The following is a 23,700-nucleotide window of genomic DNA, read 5'->3' as shown; positions in this document are numbered from 1 at the left end:
TTAATAAATTCCAGTCCAGTGATTTTACAGTAGGCTATTTACAATAACTGGTCTCTGGAGTCGATGTTACCATGGTGTTTTTTGCCATTCAGAGGAAAAGTTCTAAAGTTAATGGGAAATAAAAATAAAACTATCCCAGCATCCTAAATGAATGAGGTAGCAGGAAGTTAACGGTTTTACTAAATACACGCGCACGTACTTTTTTCCGATCACCTCCCATCTGTTCACTTCTGCACCAGCCTTAAGAGGAAAAGGGTCCCGTTTACTGTGATCGCCGTGTTTACATTCCTTCCCCTCACATTTATCCTATTTCTAAAGAAGCCAGTCCTTTGTAAACAGTAAGGTAAGACGCCACACTTTCTAAGGTAAATGCTTTTATTTGAATGATCTTCAGAGTTATTTTATTCAGTCAGTTTTGTGGGACTCGCTGGCTAACCGAGGCTAAACTTAACCAGGCTTCTGCTAACACACACACATACAAACACACACGAAGAACAAAGACGTGCTTGTGGTTACTTCGCTGAGCTCAGTTCAGTTATATTTATTGTAATTTTGCAGTGTATTTTGCATCATATTACCCGGTCATTATTTTAAGGCGAAAGAAATATAACTTTGTTCGTGTAATTAGCATGATTGTGCGGTTGCTAACGGAGTTGCCGTGACTAGCTCAAGAGCTAAATACAACAAATCCATTCTGGATAAGCCAATCTGCTTTTATATTGTGATAATATAGTTTAGTTTAAGCTGACATAGTGGATAAAACCTCCGTGTATTTTTTTTTTAAGTTGACATTCGCTTTACATTTCGCATTAGAGTTACTGGGTAATTTAGAGCGGAAAATTAAATGTTCATGACATATATGCGTTGTTCGGCAGTGAGTCACATGACGATGTCGATGTTATATTTACGTTAACTAAAACATGCAAGACGTTTTGTTTCAGTCGTTGTCGCATTTGACGAATTAAATGTTATTAATCCCATTATGTGTGTTTCTGCTATGAAACCTGGTACTGTTTGTTTCTTGAGAAACAAGTTTTTACTTTCGATTTTACCTGTATTTTCTATCAATAAATAATAGAAGGAACTAAATTATTGATGACTGAACAGCGGAAAACATAAGAACAAACAGAGGAATAACTTAAATGAGTGATGCTGAATAACCTGTAAAGTTTTATAACCTATTTTTTTGCTCATTGGATTTTTTGTTAAAGGGACTTTCCCACATGATGACATCAGTCAGCTGGGAATAATCTCATTATTTCATCGTTGACATTTATGTCACTAGGAGAGATTGAGAAAGGACTTGTAGTCTTAATAAAATGTGCCATATTTATTGATGACAGCAGCGTTATATTTTCCCAAAAGCTGTGGATGGGATATTGGCGCATGGATCCTTTGCTGGACTCAATGGAGTCAGACTGTTGTCATGGCAGAGTCGTTTATTATGCTCAGCAGCGCTCATTCAGTCTGCCTGAAATTAGCTTTGCCTATTTCCCCCCACACCAGAGGCCCCTCACCCACTCTCTGGACAGTTATCCACTGACTGTGTCCCTAACTTGAGTTTGCACTAAAGATTTTTTCCCTGCAATTTCAATGATGGCAGTTAACATTTAGTCAAATATATCTTTTAAGACCGATTCAGCCAGTGTGAAATCATTCTGCTGCTTCTCCATTATCTTGCATTAGTTTTGTGTGGTAGAGTTTCCACAGTGTTTCATGTGATTTATTCAGATTTACACTAAGGTTTGGATAAAGTTCGAGTTGTTGTAGTTTACAATTTAGTTTTTATACCTTTTTATGATGATGATGATGATGATTATTATTATTATTATTATTATTATTATTATTATTATTATTATTATTTATCTAAAACTAAATTGAGTTGTGGTCACTTTATTATAGTTTCTGGTTTCTTCTGTTATTTATGTTTATATTATTTATTTAATTGTATTTTTTAATTGTGTTTCAGTTTCTGTTAAAGTTGGCATGGAATAAAGTTCAGACTAATATCTAAGATCTAATATCTAAATGTCTGTATTGATCTTATTATGAATTATTCAAAAGGGATCGAACACCTCAAATGTAACTTTTTTTAAATTGTATTTTTATTTTCAGTCTACTAGGATATATTTTTGTTCAATAATATTTTTTTCTTATTTATTATGTATTTTGAGAGAGTTTTTATGAAGGTAAAATAGTAGCAAAACTCGAGAGCTTGTTGGTTTGAATGTGAGGACTTTTCATATTAATATTTGTATTTGAAAGTTGAAATTTATACTCTGATGTGAAAAGCTGAATGTTTTGATTTGCACATCTGCATGTACAAGTGCACAAGTGAGTCCTACAGGAATATATCAGGAAAGGAGTAGCAAAAGTCAAAGTGCTAGGATTTGAAATTGTAATGCCAGATCTGAGCGGTTGTAAGTGCTGACTATTTTGGTTTTACACTGAAAATGAAGTAAAGTGCAAAAGTAAATATGTCATTTTACACATTTGTAACTATTAATCTGCAACTTTGAATTTAAAATAAGGATGCATGATGTTGGATTTTTGCCACTATCTGATATGCTGATATTTATTAACTCTATTTGGCCAATACTGATATTTCCTTTTGTTTGGAAACAACACAAAGTCGCTCCTGTGCAGAAATTATAGGCAAAGTATTTTTAATTTTGGTTAATTTTTAACAAGAACTTTTTTTTTGACAGTACTTTGAAGCTTTTCCCGGAGGAAGATGCAGTTTTAACCCTAACATTTAAGATTTAACATTTGTAGATGGTCTAAAGCAAAATACTTTTTTTTTAGAGCTTATGATTTAAAATAAAAATAAAACGCATTACACATTGATGAATAAATTAGTAAATATAAAATTACTTAAATTTACAAGTGTCATGTTTATGGGTTTTCCATGTAAGATATAGCTTCTGACCTTTAAATCAAAATGTACTCATTTTTTATAAAAAATAAATTACTGATTTATTTAATCAGAAACAGTCTAAATGTTATTTGTGTAGGTTATTTTAATTTTAATTTAATTAGAAGTGGGCCAGCAGCGCCCCTTCAGATTGAAGCTCTTTACCAAATGGGTAGTCTCGTGTAGCGAATTCATGGCAGCTTTCATTGGCCAAGGCCCGCCCATGAGGCCGTTTGACTGACATGTCAAACAACCAATCACAATTCGTTTCGTTCATCATCACGTTTCGAGGGGTGGAAATATTGCCACAATAACAGTGTGTAAAGCTCTCGGATGTATTTTGAAGATTCTGTGACGCAAACTTTAAATATTTCACATACTTTTGAAAATCCAGCATTTAGTTGATCCTGATAGCGCTCGTCATCACAGTTGTAAACACAACGGCTTTCTACTTTCATGAGGGGGTTTGGCAGCACGTCATCTTTGTTTCCAAGCGGAACGTTAAAGAACACAACACGCACGTCTCCTGGAAATCCTGTAGAATTCAACCAATCCGATAACCACTTTGACTTTCCTGAAGTGTTTCCACTTTTATTTCCCATATGCATCAGACAGTTAGCCAATGGTCCATGGGCGTGACGTCTGAAGCTGAGACTAGAATCCGGGGGAGGCTTCCATTTCTGCTACTGCTGCATGTGCTATTACTGTTTACTCTATCATACAACGAACGCATCATTCTGTTTGTGCTTTCTTGGTTTAAATGCAGTGATCCAAAAGACTGAATGTAATCATTAGTGTTGTCACGGTACCAAAATTTCAGTATTCGGTACCGATACCAGTGAAAATCCACGGTTCTTGGTACCAATTTCGGTACCAAAGAACCGCGCATGTAGTTTATCATGCAGCCCTACTGCGAAGTGATCTAATCACTAGCACACACTGATCACGTGAGTTAACGTATTCCTCTTATTTGCAAGACATATCGGCATGATTTTTCATATCGGACCTAAGCCGTTATTTACATTACATTAAAGCCATTATCGGCCAATTCCAATAGCATAATATAGTGTAATATAATATAGTGCATCCATATTATTTTGATTGTTGTCTCTGTGTGTAAATCAAAACACTCAGCTTTTCACATCAAAGCTGTGAGTGTAAATTTCAACTTTCAAATGCGAATATTAATGACACTTTCTAAAATTCAGATCAACTCTTGAGTTTTGCTACTATTTTACCTTCATAGTATTTCATGTTAAAATGGAGACAGTGTCTTTAAAATCACATTTTTGAAAGCAGATCTAGTGGGAGTAGCAAAAAAGATCAGCAATTTCATGGTTTAACCACCAGATTCCTATATAACTATAAAAAGTAACTTTAAAAAAAAAAAATAACTCCATTGTTTTCAGACATAATTACTTTAATTAAGTTGTGGATTTGTATGTAGGCTATATTTAGACATTCTCAAAGACAACTTTTTGTAAAGGTTTAGATTTTTTTTTGTTTGAAATGTCAGTTTTGGCTTTAATTTTACAGTCAAACCTGAACATGGTACGACATTTTGTTACACAACATCAAAATTCAACAAAGATGGACAGGAATGCTTTATCAGAGGTTAATCAGTCTGATTTCAACCTTTTATTTGAGTCTTCTTGCTCAATTTTGCCATATTGTTACAGCTATATCAATTCATTTGTGTGTGTATAATTGTGTTGTGTGTGTGTACTCTTGAAGATTTAGTGTACAGGTGCTGGTCATATAATTAGAATATCATCTAAAATTTTAATTTATTTCACTAATTCCATTCAAAAAATGAAACTGGTATATTATATTCATTCATTACACACAGACTGATATATTTCAAATGTTTATTTCTTTTAATTTCTATGATTATAACTGACAACTAAGGAAAATCCCAAATTCAGTATGTGTGTAATGAATGAATATAATATTCGATTTTCACTTTTTGAATGGAATGGAAAAAAATATATATTTTAATTCTACGACCAGCACCTGTAACTCCTTCCTTCATATCTGTGTTTTTAATGCATAGTGGCTAAATTATATATTTCACACATTTGCAAAAACATGCTTTGTGTAACAGTCACTCTAGTTCATATATCTGTTAATCTGTCTGTGTGCATGTTTTGTCTGCATCGTGAATGATTTATAGATTGTACACACAAAAATTATCTGTATATTTGTGTATTTCCCATTAATTTCCAATGGTGGTCCTATTTGACTGTGAACAACACAAGTGTGAATATTTTTCATTGTATTTTTTTAATGACCATTTTACCTTTTCAAGTTTTCAAGTGTTTGCGGTTACATAGGGACTGCCATAAAAGTCATCGCGTTTCATACCATTCCGATGAAGTAGTTTTTTTTTCCGGTCTAAAATGACTGAACAATACCAGATGGTTAATTAAAATATCATAACTTGATCTTCTAGTGACACCTGTCCGTCTCCTCCTGTCATTTCCTCCACATAAAATCTGACTGCAAGTAGATCTTTCTCTAACTAATCAACAACTCAGCACCACATTTTATTCTATTTTGATAATTTGTTTCGCTGGGATGTAAACAAAAAAAATCTGTTGCTAGTTCTTTGTAATTTTAATGAAAATAACACTGATAACAGGTGTTGACCTCAGATTACTTACAGCCTCAGTGATGAGATTCCTAGTCATCCTGTATTCCTGCTTGATTTATGACACACTTTGTGCCCAGTCTATTCATGCCATTTCATGCTAGTCGCTGAACTCGATACAATAGAGGCACACATGTCTGCGAGAAGATTACTCACTGTCACCATTAGTCCACTATTTGGAGACAACTCTACTTTATTTGAGTGCTCTAGAGAGGAAATAATGGCCCTTTAGTGTCACAGAGAAGTTTTTATGCGATGAGAGACATTGTTTATATGGGAGGAGCCTGTCAGATATAATTTTGACATCATGTTGTGTGGTTGAAACATCAGCAAGTGTTTCAGCGCATGTGTTTGCTTTACATATCAGGGTCTGCGCGTGACGTCAAGAGGCAGTGTTGGTTTGCATGAGCTGTTCTGTGTGAACTGGTGTAGGAGTTTATTCATTAGGATGTGGGCGAGAGTTTTCTTTTTTTCCCTTTGTTGTGGTCATGTCTGTCAGTGAGTGTATCACAGATTTGTGTCATTGTGTGAATGTATAGGAGCACATTGTGCTTTAGCATGAGTCTTGAATCTGCCGTTACAGACTAAACGGCACCAGGGTCTCTTTAAAGAGCCACACAGATGGGAAATCAAAAATTACCTGTATTACAGTGTATGATGTAGCTGTCCATCAGTGTAAACAATGTGCAAAGTAATTAAACCAAAAAGTACACGCTTTATAAAGTTATTGGCTTCTAAAATAAGGAGTCGACTCTGAATCGCTGAAACGAGTCGTTATAGATTTCAAATCTTTTGACCATCTCTATGTACGTCACTAGGAACACTTTGCATAATAATCTCCGCCTACCGTCTTGTGAGATACGGAACTCTGAGCTGCCCCACCCCCCACACAGACGCTCTGGTTGATGTGAGAGCATCATGTCGAGGAGAGAGTGTGTTTTTAATTGTAAAGGCAAGTTTGTTTTATTTTCACTGCCAAAGAATGAAGATCAGAAGAACCAATGGCTATAATTCATTTTTACCACAATACCAGAGCAGTACAACAAATCCCTTTTGTTGTGTTCACAACATTTCACTGATGACTGCTTTTCTAATCTCGGTGAGTACAGCGGGATTTTCAAAGCGTTTGGCCATAAAAGAGTGTTCATTACCAACTTTATTTAGACCAACAAGCATCTCCGAATCACAACGCGAAGTATGATTATGAGGTTATGTGTTTATTTTCTCCCGAGCGTCTTATCAGTATGTGTGCTGTCTGCTGCCTTTGTTTGTGCTGATCTTCATTTACAAACACGTCATTAAAATGAAGTGTAACTCCATGAATACTCAACGAAGAGACATGAGAGAGAGATATCTATAGAAAGCTTGACATGTTTACAATAAAACTAAACAAGTGCTGCCGAAAATATTCTGTGATAAAGTAATCCATATGAAAACAACGCAATGTCTGTTTTTCATGTCTCCCTTCGTTATGGCCATGCCCCCACGCTGAACGCGCTATTCAGATTCAAACTGAAGCGCGTGGCTTGAATACACCCACACAGAAGAAAAAGCAGCGAGTTGTTCAAGTTTTTTATTTTACTGTTTGCTTCGCGGTGAGAGGAATAAGACATAATTGACCCCAAACAGATGCTAACGCATAGTTTACCGTGGAGGTGTGTGCGGAACAACCAATCAAACCTGACTATGTTAGTTGACCAATCAGAACACAGTATGCTACGGAAAGGTGGGGTTTAAGGAAACTGAATCTTTTGAACAGCTTCGCTTTAATCTGGTTGTAAACCTGTATGTTCTTACATGCATTAGAGACTTGAATACGTATCCAGACTGTTTGTTCAGTTTCAGTCACTGGCTGTGCTCCAATAAGGCTGATTCTCACTAAGTAGTTCCTGTTTCTCATTTCAGTTTAATTCCTTTCCCAGTGATCTCTCCATTGTCTCTTCAGGGAAGTGAGGCAATGTGCCATTTCTCGCATTTCTCAACATGTAACCATGTCTTCCTATGTTTGTTTTCCTGTATCTTGATGTTTCTGGCTAAAAATTAGTATTTTGAAGACTTCTCTTCTTGATCCCCTGTAGGGCTTTGGATATGTTTTCAGTCTTGTCTTTTGTATTTGATGCCGTCATGTTTCGTTACACTAATGGTTAAAGGCCTTCTGAATGAATGAGCCAATTGCTAATCGGTAAAGTCAGTGCGTCAATGCAGCTGCCATTAAATGTTCTGGATGCTATAGAAACTGAGCCTGCACTGGCTGATATAGCCTGAAAAATAAGCTTTTTATAACGCTTTTTGAGCAAAAGTAACAACATTTATGACCGTTGTTGTCAGATTTCTTTGGTGATTTCAAATATGAAATTTAATCATAAGCTTAGTGAACAGTTTTGGGAAATTAGATTTTTCCTCATTCAAAGAGATAGAAGTTACACTTGCATGTCCAAGCTGCGTTTCAAAGATGGCCGCCGAGTGACTTGTCTTAAAAGGACTTTAATTTAATGGAGGAAGACTGTTTCCTGAATCTACAATGACGGCTATTCTGACTTTCAGCCTGTAACTGTTTTTTCATATTTAAATAATTTGCCACAGATGATTCAAACGCAAGTTTTGAGCAGTGTAGAGTACACTGTAAAAAGTTTAACTATTATTTACTCAATTTTTTTGGTGAAACATTTTTACACTCAAAAAAATTGAGTAAATTTTAAAGCTGTGAAATCAATGAAATATACTGTTTAAATTGAGTAACTGTCAGTAAAAAAATTAAGTAAATCTGAGTAACTTAATTACTTTATATGAGAAATAAAATTAATTGGATATAATCAAAATTATAAAACACCACAACTGTAATTCTATGTAAAATAAGCAAAAAATATTGAGTAGAGATAATTGAAATATTGGATGAAATTTTACCAAAAAAAATGTGCTATTTTTACTACATGTAAAAGTGAATTTAACTTAATATTGGACTATAAATTATCAAAATGCTGCATTCACTTTTTTCTTTTTTTTACACCATTTACCCTTTATAATTAATATAATAAAACCAAATAAAGAAAGAAACACATTTTTTATTGAAAATTTATTTGTCAATTAAACATAAGACAAAGTCTAAAATCAACCTTTGAAACATTGTATCCATTTTAATATTCCAGTAGATTGCAAAAATTAAAAACTGTAAAGTAGCCATAAGGGAAATGATTAAACCTTATGAAACATTTCATCCATCTCAGTATTCAAGTAGATTACATGTAAAATACGATAGCCGTAAGAGAAATGACATCTTTGTTCCTGGTGCATACCAGCCATTTGCAGTCACACTCAACATTAAACCATAAAAAAATATAAAAGCAACACTTACATCAATATTAAAGGGATAGTTCACCCAAAAAGAAGATGTTGTCATAATGTACTCGCCCCCCCGGGTTGTCCCAAATCTGTACGAATTTCTTTCTTCTGTTGAACACAAAATATATTTTAATGAATGTTGGTAAACAGATAGTTGAAAGTTGCCATTGACTTCCATAATAGGAAAAAAAAAAAAAAAAAAAGTATACTATGCAAAGTCAATTGCAACCTTTAACTGCGTTAACCAACACTCTTTAATACTTGGCTGAATGTCACGTCACTTCACTTAAAATATCTTTTGTGTTCAACAGAAGAAAGAAACTCGTACAGGTTTGGGACAAATTGAGGGAGAGTAAATTATGACAACATCATCTTTTGGGGTGAACTATGTCTTCAACAGAATTAATCAGATAACAGAAACACTTCCATCAGGAATACCCATTCTGTGGGATGACCATGAACCACTACTATGCAAGAAGATAATTTTTTAACCTCTGAACATTAACAGAGTTTTGGAGGATCCAGCTCAAGAAACAGTTTTTGGAACAACTCAAGTGAGTACAGGGTCCTTCTCAAAATATTAGCATATTGTGATGAAGTTCATTATTTTCTGTAATGTAATGATAAAAATTTAACTTTCATATATTCTAGATTCATTGCACACCAACTGAAATATTTCAGGTTTTTATTGTTTTAATACTGATGATTTTGGCATACAGCTCATGAAAACCCCAAATTCCTATCTCAAAAAATTAGCATATCATGGAAAGGTTCTCTAAACGAGCTATTAACCTAATCATCTGAATCAACTAATTAACTCTAAACACCTGCAAAAGATTCCTGAGGCTTTTAAAAACTCCCAGCCTGGTTCATTACTCAAAACCACAATCATGGGTAAGACTGCCGACCTGACTGCTGTCCAGAAGGCCATCATTGACACCCTCAAGCGAGAGGGTAAGACACAGAAAGAAATTTCTGAACGAATAGGCTGTTCCCAGAGTACTGTATCAAGGCACCTCAGTGGGAAGTCTGTGGGAAGGAAAAAGTGTGGCAAAAAACGCTTCACAACGAGAAGAGGTGACCGGACCCCGAGGAAGATTGTGGACTGAGTCTGGAGTAGAAACATCCAGAGCCACCGTGCACAGGCGTGTGCAGGAAATGGGCTACAGAGAAGCAGCACTGGACTGTTGATCAGTGGTCCAAAGTACTTTTTTCGGATGAAAGCTAATTTTGCATGTCATTTGGAAATCAAGGTGCCAGAGTCTGGAGGAAGACTGGGGAGAAGGAAATGCCAAAATGCCTAAAGTCCAGTATCAAGTACCCACAGTCAGTGATGCTGGTGTTGGTCCACTGTGTTTTATCAAGGGCAGGGGTCAATGCAGCTAGTTATCAGGAGATTTGGGAGCACTTCATGTTTCCATCTGTTGAAAAGCTTTATGGAGATGAAGATTTCACTTTTCAGCACGACCTGGCACCTGCTCACACTGGTAAATGGTTTACTGACCATGGTATTACTGTGCTCAATTGGCCTACCAACTCTCCTGACCTGAACCCCATAGAGAATCTGTGGGATATTGTGAAGAGAAAGTTAAGAGATGCAAGACAAAACACTCTGGATGAGCTTAAGGCCGCTATCGAAGCATCGTGGGCCTCCACAGGCTGATTGCCTCCATGCCACGCCGCATTGAAGCAGTCATTTCTGCAAAAGGATTCCCCACCAAGTATTGAGTGCATAACTGAACAATTATTTGAAGGTTGACTTTTTTGTATTAAAAACACTTTTATTGGTCAGATGAAATAAGCTATTTTTTTGAGATAGGAATTTATGGTTTTCATGAGCTGTATGCCAAAAGCATCAGTATTTAAACAATAAAAGACCTGAAATATTTCAGTTGGTGTGCAATGAATCTAAAATATATGAAAGTTTAATTTTTATCAGTACATTATGGAAAATAATGAACTTTATCACAATATGCTAATTTTTGGAGAAGGACCTGTATTTGTGGGTCTTGGGATATCTCAAATCCAATGTGACTCCTGAAAGATGGCAGCAGGCTCTGCTGTGATTCCCAAGATTAAATCGCTGACTGCCCCATTATTGTTCCGAAGGATGTAGATTTTTATGACCTCCTCTGCCAACTCTGCTTGTACGAAGACGGGTAGATCAGCTGAACCCTACAGGCAAATTTTAAAGATAACTGGTTAGAGCTAACATTCAAAACTGAATGTTACAAGAAAGTGACAAATACACAAAACAAATAGCACCTGAAGAAGCAAACATTCTGTTGGACCATATGATAGGTAAAATCTCAAACAAAGTTTACTAGGGGGAGGAGTTGCAAAAATTAACAGCATTCTTCTTAACAAGAGGACAGGTTAATTTTCTACATAGGGACATTTATTTTTAACAATAAACCTAAAAGAAAAACTGCGAGCTTCTATGCTGTAAATCAATGCTATAGGCTTTTATTGAGGTCTGCATTATTTCAACCAATTTCTTTATAAACATGTTTAATATTTAAGTAAAATGACTAATGGTTTTGAAACAAAAAAGCTTGTTTAATTGCACTACTTGAAAAAAATATGCATTGCATTAATCCTCACACTCAACCCTTAACCCTCTAAATAATTCTGTGGCTTAGTAAATATTACAGTAATATTTAACTTTATTAACTTAATAAAATCTCTGAATATAGTTCACTTGATTATACAAAAGATTGTTTTTCTGTAGCTCAAACAGTAGAGCGTCAGCGCTAGCAAAAATTTATTAAATTGTAAATGTGTACCTTGAAATGCAATGTAAGTTACTTTGGATAAAAGTGTCTGCCAAATGCATAAATGTAAACATATTAACGGACTAAAAATACAACAGTTTATTTTATCTAAAATGTACAGTTATATTTTATTTTTTCCACTAAAACAATTTAGTATTAGACTAACAAATTGTTTATTTATAATACACATAATATATTTGTGAAATTTCTATCAATTTATTTAAGGATGGAAAATTAAACTGATCTGTTTCAGGGAACAATAATATTACAAATAATTTCAAATCAAAATGAATATATTTAAACACACTCTTAAGAAATTTAGTAAGTTTACTCAATTAAAACAATGTACCCCTCCCCCAGCCTCCGCTGTCCTTCAATACCCACCAGGTCTGGATTTGTTACATTAAAAAGCTTACGGTTTTCAAACTTTTGACCGATATTGTATGTGATCTAGGTTTCAGTGCACTAGAATGATTTTACAATGGAGCAGGTCTTAAACTGTCCGACTCCCTATAGTGGGAGCTGATTAAAACGCACCAGTCTATGTTATGTCCACGCCATTTTAAATACTTTTGCATGGCGTATTTGTAGTGGTGATTTAAGAGCTCATACTTGAGTTCGTGTAGTAATTATGATGTTTTACAACAACGTGACAGCTTTTGTCATTTGAAAGTTCATAAATGAAGTGTTCCCTTTTGACAAGCCACTGACCCCAAAGGGGAACCTGTACAAAATCGTTTTCCATTGGGCATGTATAGTTATAGTTGCTTGACCACAGTACACTTATCGTTATACTTTCAAATGGCGGTTGAAATAAACGGTGATCCAAATAGTACGAACGTTAACCCACTCCAAAAAAAAAAAAAAAAAAAAAAAAACTAACATACATATGGCTGCCCCACTAACTAACTTCGAAAACTACACTGTTATGTACACGTACACACGGTCAATGTTTAATCAACTTTTGAAAACATTTTTGCAAATATACATAGTTATAAAAGGACTACGTTACTTACAGGAAATTCGAGTAATGCTGTTCACGTCGTTGCTGAGAAAAGCAGTCCTTCAGTGACAGGTGCTTCTTGTTTGAGCCGCGAAACTTGTTAAACTTCTTAAGATAACGCAAAATACAAACACAATTGTTAGGAAATCCTTAATAATTAACTTCTGAATTAAACATTACAAACATAATTAGTATTAGCTGGCTAAATTACATAACGTACCACGAAATGAGAGGAGTGCGGGTCTTGCCGTTGCTGAGGAAAGCCGTCCTTCAGGTGACTTCGATTAAGCTACGAAACTTGTTGAATATGACGTAAAATACAAAGACAATTGTTAGAAAATGCTTAATAATTATTAACTTTTTAATAAAGTGTTACAAACGTAAGTAGGATTAGCTGACTAACCTTACTTACCAGGAGCTGTGAGGTGTATGGCCAGTCGACGTCGCTGCTGAGGAAAGCAGATTTTTTTTCCTGCGGAGCTGCACACGTGATCACTTTAGCCGCGAAATTTACTCAATTTATTTAAACTGTCATTTATTAAGCTGGAACTTTATTTAGGAAAATTGGTTGGAAATACTTAATAATTTTAGTTTCTAAAACAGATCAGTACAAGTAAATATTTATCAAATATTTCTATTAGAATTCACCAGAAATATTGAAGGTATATTAAAAATATAATTAGTTAGTTAAATACTTATTTATTTTCATTACATAAACTTAAATAATATATGTAAATTTTATAGAAATTATTTGTTGGATTTTTAATTATTCTTTTTAATCTGACCCACTCAAAATATCACTTAAATGATTTCAAAAGATTTTATTAAGTTAATATAGCTCTTTATTTTTGTGAAATTTACTAAGCCACTGAATTATTTTTTACAGTGTAGTGCTTGTTGATTCTAATTTCTTCAATTATAAATGCAGACATGGTTTTATGTTTATGCGGTGTGATGCAATGCGTAAAAAGGCAGTATAAGTCATTATAATTAGTAATTGTGTTCCCACTGGATGCAACAAATGTCTTGTTTGTAATGGCTTTTATTGTTTTTGTCTCGTCGCACCGGGACATGGCATCACAGTATGGTAAGGAACATAACATTTCAGTCACATGATTGATACATTCGGCCAATAACAATGCACTGGATAGCTGACCAATCAGACCACACCTTGCTTCTCAGAACAATGAGCTATGTAAAAATTTCATAGAATGTGTTTCACAAATGTGTTTCACAAAAGTGGGGCATAGGGGAGAAACAAAGTACAGCATGTGGTGTGCAGTATGACCAAAAATTTATATCACGGTATTTTTCTAAAGTATACCAGTTTCATGGTATATGACGGTATTCATTTATTTTGCCTATTTTAAAATGTCATGATGAGGGAATATTGTAGAAAAAATCCTCTCTATATAGTGATGAAACACAACCCATTAATACATGCTAATCAGGAGTCACCGCTAAAAGCGTCATAGGGTTGTTAAATCTATAGCGCTTAAGTTCCACAATAGGTCATGTGATCACAGTCATATGATTGTGACTAATGTCAGCATCAATCATTCACGTGCTTTATCTCTTGTTGGCCTTTCCTCTAGTAACCTATACATTAAGTCCCTCATATTTTCCATTCCTGGCCTTCTTTTTTGTCTTTAAGCGGTTTAATTCTTTGTAGGCCTACTTCTCTGGCTTACTCGGTCTCTCTCTATCCCTCCCTTTCCCTTTCTCTTCCACTTTCCAGTAATGGATGTGTTCCCAGTAAAGCACTTAAGTTCTCATTGCTCTTCCACTGTAAGATAAAGAGCACAGTCAGGCAGTGTTTAATGTTTTATTTCGTTTGGATTTGAAGTAGTGCTTTGGCTCAGTAGTAATGATTTTCTGGTAGGAGGTTCTTAGTGAAATTAATTTGGTTTTTATGTCCTACCCTGAGCTCTGTGTTGTTAATCATGAACTTTAGTCCTCATTATCTGCTTTTCATTTTATAATGAACAAAATACATGTAAGGAGATGTTGTATTCCGCTTATGAAGCATACTGTAGATCTATGGTAGTGATGTATTGTTGTATGTTTGTTGTTGTAATTATGTTGAATACTCAGTTTTTACTTAGACTTATTCATGTAGCTCACGCTTTTATCCAAAATTATTCCTTACCAGTAAATGTAACGATAGTGAACAAAGTAATATCCAAGATGGCAATGTGCTTCTTTGTTGTGAAGTGATAGTTACATCTCTGTCTGAAATCAAGAGCAGTCAGAGTTATTGTAGGAGTTATTATAATTTGTGGTGTTTTATAGATATGTTTTTGTTACATCAACGAGGATGACTGTGCAGGAGACACAGATGGACTCACAGGCGGATAGCTTCACAACGCAAAAGCAACACCGCCACAGAGCTACTGTGACACATCCATGTGTGTTTGTGATGGGGGTGTTTGTGAACATGTTGGTCATGATGGAGCAGCCTGATAAAGTCACCATGTTTTGGTGACCATGCTTCTAATATACTCCCTCATCTGTCCCGTCTAATTAGTGTAGGTTTCCAATACCCTTTTGAGTAATGTGCTTTCTAGTCAGCTGAAATACAAACTAAAGCAATATGGCTCTATATGAGCTCACTAAAAAATATTATTTCCTGTTTTTCAACACTTTTAGCTGCACGCTGCTTTGTTTTCCCCATTTTCATGCTGTGACTTTTGTTTTTTCCAGGATGTCATTGTATCCATCCCTAGAAGACCTTAAAGTGGACAAGGTCATCAAGGTAAGCAGTGTTTTACTTGTATATTGTTCTAGTTATTAGGGTAATGCAAGGTAATGTTGAAACTAATTGCAATTATTTTGCTAAAAACATTATCGTAAATGTTTTCATTTTGGATTTTTTATATAGTTAGTGAGATTTCAAACAAGCACAAATTAAGAAAATGTCAACTCGTACAGATGGTTTGTTTTACCTGATCTAATTTCATGTTTTATTATATTTATCATGTACTTAAACATTTTCTCTACAGGACATGTATTGTAAAACAGAGTTTGTGTAAGTGCATTTATTCAGCAACCACAATCACAAAAACAGTATAGTCAAGATTTGTGTTTGGATATATGGCAAATATCATGATTATGCTTAAATAATAAACAGAAGCAGAAATCATGATCACGATTAATATTCAAGTAATCGTGCAGCCCATAATATTTATTAACTTTGATTTCCTTTAATTTGTACTGATTTTGCTGTGTGTTTTTTTTTTTTACCTTTTGTTTTAAAACAAAATCTACATGGTTTTAATTTAGGTTTAGTTTTAAGTTGGTTAAGCTTGCTTGCCTAAACTTTCAGTTAGTTTAAGCTAACTTAAGCATTTCTAGTTTAAGTTTCTCATCTAATATTTATGTTTTATTTCATTAACTAATATATATTTTTTAATAATATGTGTTTTATATAGGATAATAATACTGAAGTTAAGTTGGTGCTTTAAAAGAACTGTTATTGAAGTAAAGTGGATGTTCACATGCAGTTTGCTCCTCTAGGCTCAATCCCAGTTCGCCGGTGCCACCTCCAGCACCCCAGCCATCACTCAGGGGGTTTACCAGCCACAGCCTGCCACGCAGGGGATGCCAAGCTCAAGTGAGTCCCGGCTTCTGTCTGTCTATCTGTCTGTCTGTCTTCCTTTAAAGCTTCCTACGCCCTCTGTCATGCTTCCATCTCCCTTATCATGCCATTCTCCCTTTCATTTCTAAAGTGTAGAGTGAGAGCTGTTTTTATAGAGATGAAAGCTTGCCAAAGTTTTTTGCAATTGTCAAACAGGAAGTTAACACATGCCTTAGGGAATCTGGGAGCAATTTAACAACCTTCCCTATTTCCTTTTTTAATCTCAGTGTAAATCAAGTTGAGCCCCTCTTATCCAGACAGCACTGCTTTCCACCTTTCCAACGTGCTCTTATTGTGTCCCTGTGTGCGGCCTCTCAAAACACTTGCAGGATATTTCATAACAAGAAGGTTAAAAGGTTTTTTTTTTAAAGGTGGGGGTTCACGCAGTACTGTAACTTGTTGTAGTTATAGCCCCTAAAGCTCAAGTTATGATAGCCTCAAAGCAGTCTGATCATAATTGTGCAATAGTGCGCTGATATTCTTAATAACAGTGTGCTCGACTTTCTCCTGTTATGTTGTCTAGATATTTATTAAATATGTATACGTAAGTTTTTTTTTTTTTTTTTTTTTTAATTGTTTAGTGTAGCCCAATCATATATATTCTTTAGAATGTTTCACACACGCACACACACACACAAATAATTACTGGATGGAAACCTTCATCGCTAGAATCTGAAACCAGTGTTGACACCCAGCTCTCTGTTTTTCTCTGTTCTATTTTTTTTTTTTTTTTCAGTGCTTGATGTTATCATAAAACACAGTCAAATAGACTACATCACTATGCTACTGTGTTAGCTATTAGCGTTGTCTGTGTCATAAGGAGAATTCTAAACTTTAGTATGAAAAACTTTCTCTTTCTCTCTCTCCAGCTCTGTATCCCAATCTGCAGGAGCTGGGAGACTATATGGGCCTCAGTCTGAACAGCGATGAGGTTCAGAGAAACCTTGCGCTGGTCCCGGTGGCTGACAGTGTAAGTGATTGACACTGAACAACATGTTTGTTTTTAGAGTTCACTTCCTGTTAAGTATCGCCCCTACAAAATAATAATTTAATGTATGCAAATAATGACATTTCAGAGTCTCAGATGTTTCCCTAGCAGTGTTGTTACTCTTTCCTGGTTTAGTTTGCTCTACAGCCTGTTTTCCATCGCTGCCACCATTACCTTGTATAGTATTTTCTCTGTTAAAGCAGACGAGAGTAATTGTGTAAGGTTTGAAAAAGAGGAGCTGGTTGTGTATGCGTGTTAGCATCTGTGCGTTTGGGAGTTTTTTTCTCTGAATAGTTCAAACTGGCCACAGGGTGACTTATTCTTTTCAGCATCATTCCTGGAAGCAGAGCTCAGAATGACTCATGCACCATAAAGTCTGTGTTGGAGTAATGCTAATGTAGGCTGCTTTCAGAGAGCATCTTAAAAAGATACTCAGTGTTCATAGTACTGAACATTAGACCAACAGTAGATATTACCAAAGTAATATCAAAGATGGCGATGTCTATAAAACTGAAAATCTTATCACTTTCTGAAATGACAAGAGTCCAAATCGAACCGCGAGTTCATCCGTCAAATCTCTATTATCTGACAGCAGCTTTTATATTTGCGTGAAGAGCAAACCATTTTAATAGTGTGTATAACACACAACTGTAACTGCATGTTAGCGTGTAGAACTGCTAAATTCATTTCTCTGTCACTGTAAGTTAGTGAAAGCAGACATGAAGACACTCAGCAGACTGTTTGTGCAGCAGAGTGGCTCTGTCACACTATATATGACCTGAGAGACAACCAGTTATCCAGTCCTGTTCCGTTCACAGAGTGTGGGTTTTCTGAGAATGTAATTGTGGGTACAAACGTTTTCGATTCTGAGTTCACTTGCAGAATGCGGTTGTCACACCTGAAGATAACCAGACTGTGTGTGAACATAACTAAAGGATGGAACAATTCAGTCAAGCTCATGATTCGATTCATGATTTCGATTTCACGATTTGATTCACGATTTCACACATTTTTTATTTGTTCAAAATGAGATTTAAGACAAATTATAAATTAAACGTGTCCTTTTATTACTGCTTGGACAAAATGTTGCATGTTTCTTCGTGAAATTTAAATATAAAACTATAATGATTTACTAATATTCTTGAATATTACTGCTTTTTTGTTGGTTTAGATTGCTTCTATTGTCCTCATTTGTAAGGTTGCTTTTGTATAAAATTGTCTGCTAAATGACACAATTTAAATATATAAATGTAATAAAACTAAATTGACATTTTTGTTTTAAACAAGCCCCAAATCAAATAAATAACACAAATAAAAATAGATATCGTCATATAAACAAAATAAGGCCTTGTATGTGCTCTACCCATTTAAAATTAAAGCCAACCACTGCATTTTAATCAAGATCCCAACAAAGGTGCTGCATACATGCAACATGAGCAGTTTTTAATCTAAATTAGATTGTATAATTTGAAATTTTGAAGCAAAAACAGTATGGTCTGCACTTAAAAAGATCTGCATGCAAGATAAACAGCAGAAGAGCTGAACGAGACACAGACTCACTCTCTACCAGCAGTAGGGACTTAAAGCATTTCCTTGGTTTCTGCTGTAAACAAAGCAGCGCTTATGAACTTTAATATGCATTATACATATTAAAGGCAAGATGAATAGAAAAATACCATCTAAACTTTTCTAAAGACAGTAAGTTCTCCTTAGATTTACATTCATATAAACTCCTAAATAAATCATTATTTGTTTAGCATCTCAACTGATTTTAATCGTAACATTTGAATTGATTTTCAACCGGCTCACGGTTAATCATTACATCCCTAAACATAATTGTATTAAGTAGGGGTGCACGATATAAATCGCCGATGATTAATGTGCATCTCTTCAGTAAAGCCAGTTATCTAATCATTGGTGAATACCATCAGGTGCTGATTTCACAGAGCCGTTGTTAACTGAAAAGCTGCTCAAATCCACGTCCAATATCAGCTTGGATGTGCACAGCTTCAGTTAACAGCTAGTAACAGCTACTCTATGTGAAATCAGCACCTGATGGTATTCACCACTGATTAGATAACCAGCTTTACTGACAAGATGCAGATTAATCATCTGCGATTTATATGGTGCACCCCTAGTATTAAGGACTCCATATTCTGCTGCTGTGTGAACGGGCCTAAATTTTTCAGAGTACCCATTAGTTGTAAAGTACTGCATTAAAACATTTGCATTGGGCACAGTTGACTTTTCATGTTGTATAATATGTGAACAATACAGTCACACATATGAGAATGAATGTAAATGTTCTCTTGCCTGGCAGCAAGTGGCAGTGCCAAGTTGTGTGGGTGGCATGGTGCGGCCTGTGACTGGTGCTGACATGGGAATCAGGAGGGCAGAGATTCGCCCAGGTATTCGGGAGGTCGTCATCTGCAAAGACCAGGAAGGAAAGGTTGGACTCCGACTCCGAGATATTGATAATGTGAGTAAAGCTTTTTGCACTAAACACTTCCTCAGAGTCATGACTGGTGTTGTGTTTCATTGTTTGGAGTCTGTAATTGGTAATGTAGGTTAATTGGTAATTTGATTTAGGGCAGCACACCCTCATTCTAAGCATGTGTTATTGTTCTCATTATCAGCAGGTGATGTTTAGTTGAGTTGTCAATCTTTAATTGTATGTCATTTCCTCTTTCTATAGGGAGTGTTTGTCCAGCTGGTGCAGGCGAACTCTCCTGCGGCGTTGGGTGGCCTGCGTTTTGGAGATCAGATTCTGCAGATCAATGGGCAGAATGTTGCTGGCTGGAGCTCAGATAAAGCCCACAAAGCTCTGAAGGCAGCAGCCGAACAGCGCATCGAGCTCATTGTCCGTGACAGGTCAGTCATTTCTGTCTGTACAGTATATAAACAGACACTTCTGTTCAGAAGGTTGGGGTTGGTAAGAATTTGTTTTGTCTCATGCTTGCCAAGTCTGATTAAATTGTTATATTGTGAAATATAAATACAATTTTTAAGTGGACAATTTTATGTTTGGAAATATTTAAAAAGTATAATTTTATTCCTGTGACTTATAATTATATAAAGTATAATTTTTATTCCTTAATTTTAAGCATCATTACTCCAGTCTTCAGTGTCACATGATGCTTCAGAAGTCACTTTGATATTCTGATTTGATGCTCAAGAAACCTTGTACTACTAGTGTTCAAAACGGTTGCGCTGCTTAATATATATTTTTAAACCATGACAATTTTTTTTGAGGATAGTTTAATGAATACAAAGTTAAGAATTTGAAATTTAAAATCTTTTGTATCAATTTCACCTGAATTAAAATTACTTCTAATTCTTATTTGCATTATTATAAGCCTACATTATCAAAGAATTCTGAATATTGTCGTGACAAATTGGGCAATACACGTGTATATCAATATTTGTGTAGGTCTTTGCTGCCTCCTGGTGGTTATTTGTCATAGTTGTAGTACTTGTTAAAACAAACTTCCTGCTTTAGATCCGAGTTAAGCTGTATCAACAGCTGTATTTGTGGCAGTTACCACTGGAAAAAAGAAAAAAAAAAAAACGCATACAAAAAACCCCCCTCCAGTAAATCACTTACAAGCAGTAAATATTTAAATGCTATTTTAACAGTACAGCCATGGGACATTGTTGGCATGAGACATGAATTACTTAATGACCTTACTGTCTGCATTAAAGGTGTCAAATCAAAAAAAATTCTTTGGTAATCATTAACATAATTGCACAGATGATGCCATTAAGCATCATATCATATGTATATATTTTGTGTTCCAGACCATTCCAGCGCACAGTCACCATGCATAAGGACAGCTCTGGCCATGTGGGCTTCATCTTTAAATCCGGACGCATCACCTCTCTAGTGAAGGATGGTTCTGCTGCCCGCAACGGCCTGCTCACCGATCACTTCATCTGTGAGATCAACGGCCAGAACGTCATTGGACTCAAGGTGAGAGTGGTCGTGCTAGTTTTTCCCGGATATGTCTTTTTGACGGCCGTTTTAAGACACAAGACCATAAGATGACCATTAGATTTGTGGTGTAAAATATTTTGTTTTCTGTCTCCAGGACACTCAGATTAAGGACATCCTGACCACATCTCCCACTGCCATGACCATCACCATCATGCCGAAGTTCATCTATGAGCACATGATTAAGAAGTGAGATCCAGCTTTGGTTTTATACTCATGAGTGATTTAATTATCATAGAATATGGAGCTCAAACTCGACCTTGGATTTATTCAGAGGCAGAGAAATAATGTAAAGCAATAAGCTCTCCTTACTTTATAAAATGCATATAAATATCAGCTGTCACTCTATATTTCTCAATAACAATTTAACAATCCTAAAAAGCATGATGCATCAACTCTTGGTACATTTAAACTTTTCTAAAATGGAAATTATGTAAGGATAATCAAGTTACATTAAGTTGCTTCAGTCCAGTAAGTGTTGAAATATTAATGTTATTAACAATTTTTAGACGAATGTTTGCCACTAGATGGCGGGCCAGAACATATTCAAAGGATAATTTAAGAAATGAACTGATGGAAAATACAACTAGAATTGCTGGTTGGTCATTTTGAATGCATGACTTAGAAACACCCAACAGTTTGAAAACACCCACAAAGTCATAAACGCCCACTTTTGCTCTGCAGAGACTTAAGTCTCATTATTTTAACTATGAATCGATGCACTTACAGATTTTTGCTCATTTGAAATCAGATACAGATGAAGTAGCACTGTAAGATTACATTTTTGAATGCCTTATTGAGAGAGCAATTGTGTTATAGTATGTCTTTAAATCATGGTTTCAGTTGAAAATATTCAGTATCTAGTAGAAACAAATTCCTTGAACTAGAGCTTCCCGGCCTTCATAGCCTTCACATTTTTTCTGATTTGAGTGAAATTTCTCTATCAAGCTAGCTAAAAATGTTTAACTTGAATTCTAGCTGAATATGCAGTTATATTATGGGTCGTAATTGTGCTCCTGGTGGAGTGAAACCCATGACGCTCCAACTTTTGAAAAATCTGCTCCATTCAAAATCCCACCGCTCCACTCCGCAGTCTGCACCGCTTACATCCTCTGATTGTGAGTAACTGTTGCAGTCAGGACAGATCTATTTCAGAACCAGCCGCTATCAAAATCTAGCTGTGTGCATTTTATCCTGTGGGCCCTATTGCTGACCCACTGTTGTAAGTTTTACAAAGATACTAAAAGGCCATTTAGACCTGCTTGTGTAAAAAAAAAAAAAAAAAAAAAAGGTTAAGTGTCAGAATGAGTTGTCATCTCCTGCTCTTGACAGCCCTAACCTGTTTGTTCCAGGATGTCTGGCGGCCTGCTGAAGTCATCCATGGATCACTCTGTGCCTGAGGTCTGAACACAGAAGACCACACACACCCCTTCCACATTGCCTACAATCTCTAGCCTTCCCATAAGAGCCTTCCACCACATGGGTTGTCCATCACTGATCGGACAAACCTCCTCAATCACATTCATTTATAACATGTAAAAACTGCCTTTTTTCACTTTCACTTGTTGGCTGTTATCGTTTTGCCTTCTAGTTCTTGATTCTGTCCTAAATGCCATTATTGCCATTATGTAATTGTTGTCATATTACATGTTATATAATAATCCATTGTCACTGAGGATTATTATTTGATTGTTTTATTTTTGCTAGGGGGGGGCAAGGGGTTAAAAACTGAACCTGAGCTTCTGTTTTGTAAAGCATTAGCTTCAACACTCCTGACTTTTCGGTTCCTCCCACTATGCACAAACACTTGTTTCATTTCTTTTTTTTTTTTCTATATGCCAATAGCTGTACTCTGCCAGAAGGAATTAATGGACAGAATTTGTAATGCAGCAAATCATTTTAGGGGTTTTATCTTTGATAACATTCTGTCATTAGCCTGTAAATGTCTCTAAAAAATTTATATACGAATGTAACCTCAAGACTGAAATTATTACAAAAATAAATGATCATCCTGGTGATACCAATGGAATGTACTGCCAATGCTGATCTCTCTCAAAAAAATATAAATGCTCCATTTCAAAATGTTTTTGAGATGCTCTACACATTTTCAGATGATTTAAAAACTAGATTTGAAACCAAGGATTAAAAAACTTACAAAGTAGTGAGAAGGCATTGTTCACCATGCTTTTTAATATAGATTCTTTTTAATAAACAATGAGGGTCAAGAGCGATATGTTGTGTACACTCTTATATCACCATTAAAATATGATTCTTCACAAAAATATTGAGACACTATGAAACATTAGCAGACTTACAAGACCGGTTCCACTTACATTACTAATGCTGGTAGACAATATAGAGACAAACTGAAGTGCGAGAAGGTGAAAATGAATCAGAATGATGA

At 35.5% G+C, this 23,700-nt stretch overlaps 1 protein-coding gene across 1 annotated transcript; it reads left to right on the top strand.

Moving 5' to 3' along the window:
- The first annotated feature begins 199 nt into the window (after positions 1–199).
- LOC113094634 (syntenin-1-like) lies at positions 200–23,457 on the top strand. The gene is made up of 9 exons (XM_026260231.1): positions 200–343; positions 15,384–15,435; positions 16,197–16,293; positions 17,187–17,287; positions 19,626–19,784; positions 20,001–20,176; positions 21,104–21,275; positions 21,394–21,485; positions 22,649–23,457. The coding sequence occupies exons 2-9, from the start codon at positions 15,385–15,387 to the stop codon at positions 22,701–22,703; spliced, it is 903 nt and encodes a 300-aa protein (XP_026116016.1). The 5' UTR covers positions 200–343; position 15,384; the 3' UTR covers positions 22,704–23,457.
- The last annotated feature ends 243 nt before the right edge of the window (positions 23,458–23,700 follow it).

The sequence above is a fragment of the Carassius auratus genome, unplaced genomic scaffold (assembly GCF_003368295.1).
Source record: "Carassius auratus strain Wakin unplaced genomic scaffold, ASM336829v1 scaf_tig00215414, whole genome shotgun sequence".
Classification (NCBI taxonomy): Eukaryota; Metazoa; Chordata; class Actinopteri; order Cypriniformes; family Cyprinidae; genus Carassius; species Carassius auratus.
Note: the sequence above shows the minus strand (reverse complement) of the source record. Positions and strands in the feature narration are given on the sequence as shown.

Excerpts from the sequence above, each read along its gene's own strand:
- LOC113094634 (XM_026260231.1), top strand. The coding sequence starts at position 15,385 with ATGTCATTGTATCCATCCCTAGAAGACCTTAAAGTGGACAAGGTCATC. Across the intron at positions 15,436-16,196 it reads AAGTGGACAAGGTCATCAAG|GCTCAATCCCAGTTCGCCGG; the intron begins GTAAGCAGTGTT and ends TTGCTCCTCTAG. Across the intron at positions 21,486-22,648 it reads TATGAGCACATGATTAAGAA|GATGTCTGGCGGCCTGCTGA; the intron begins GTGAGATCCAGC and ends TGTTTGTTCCAG.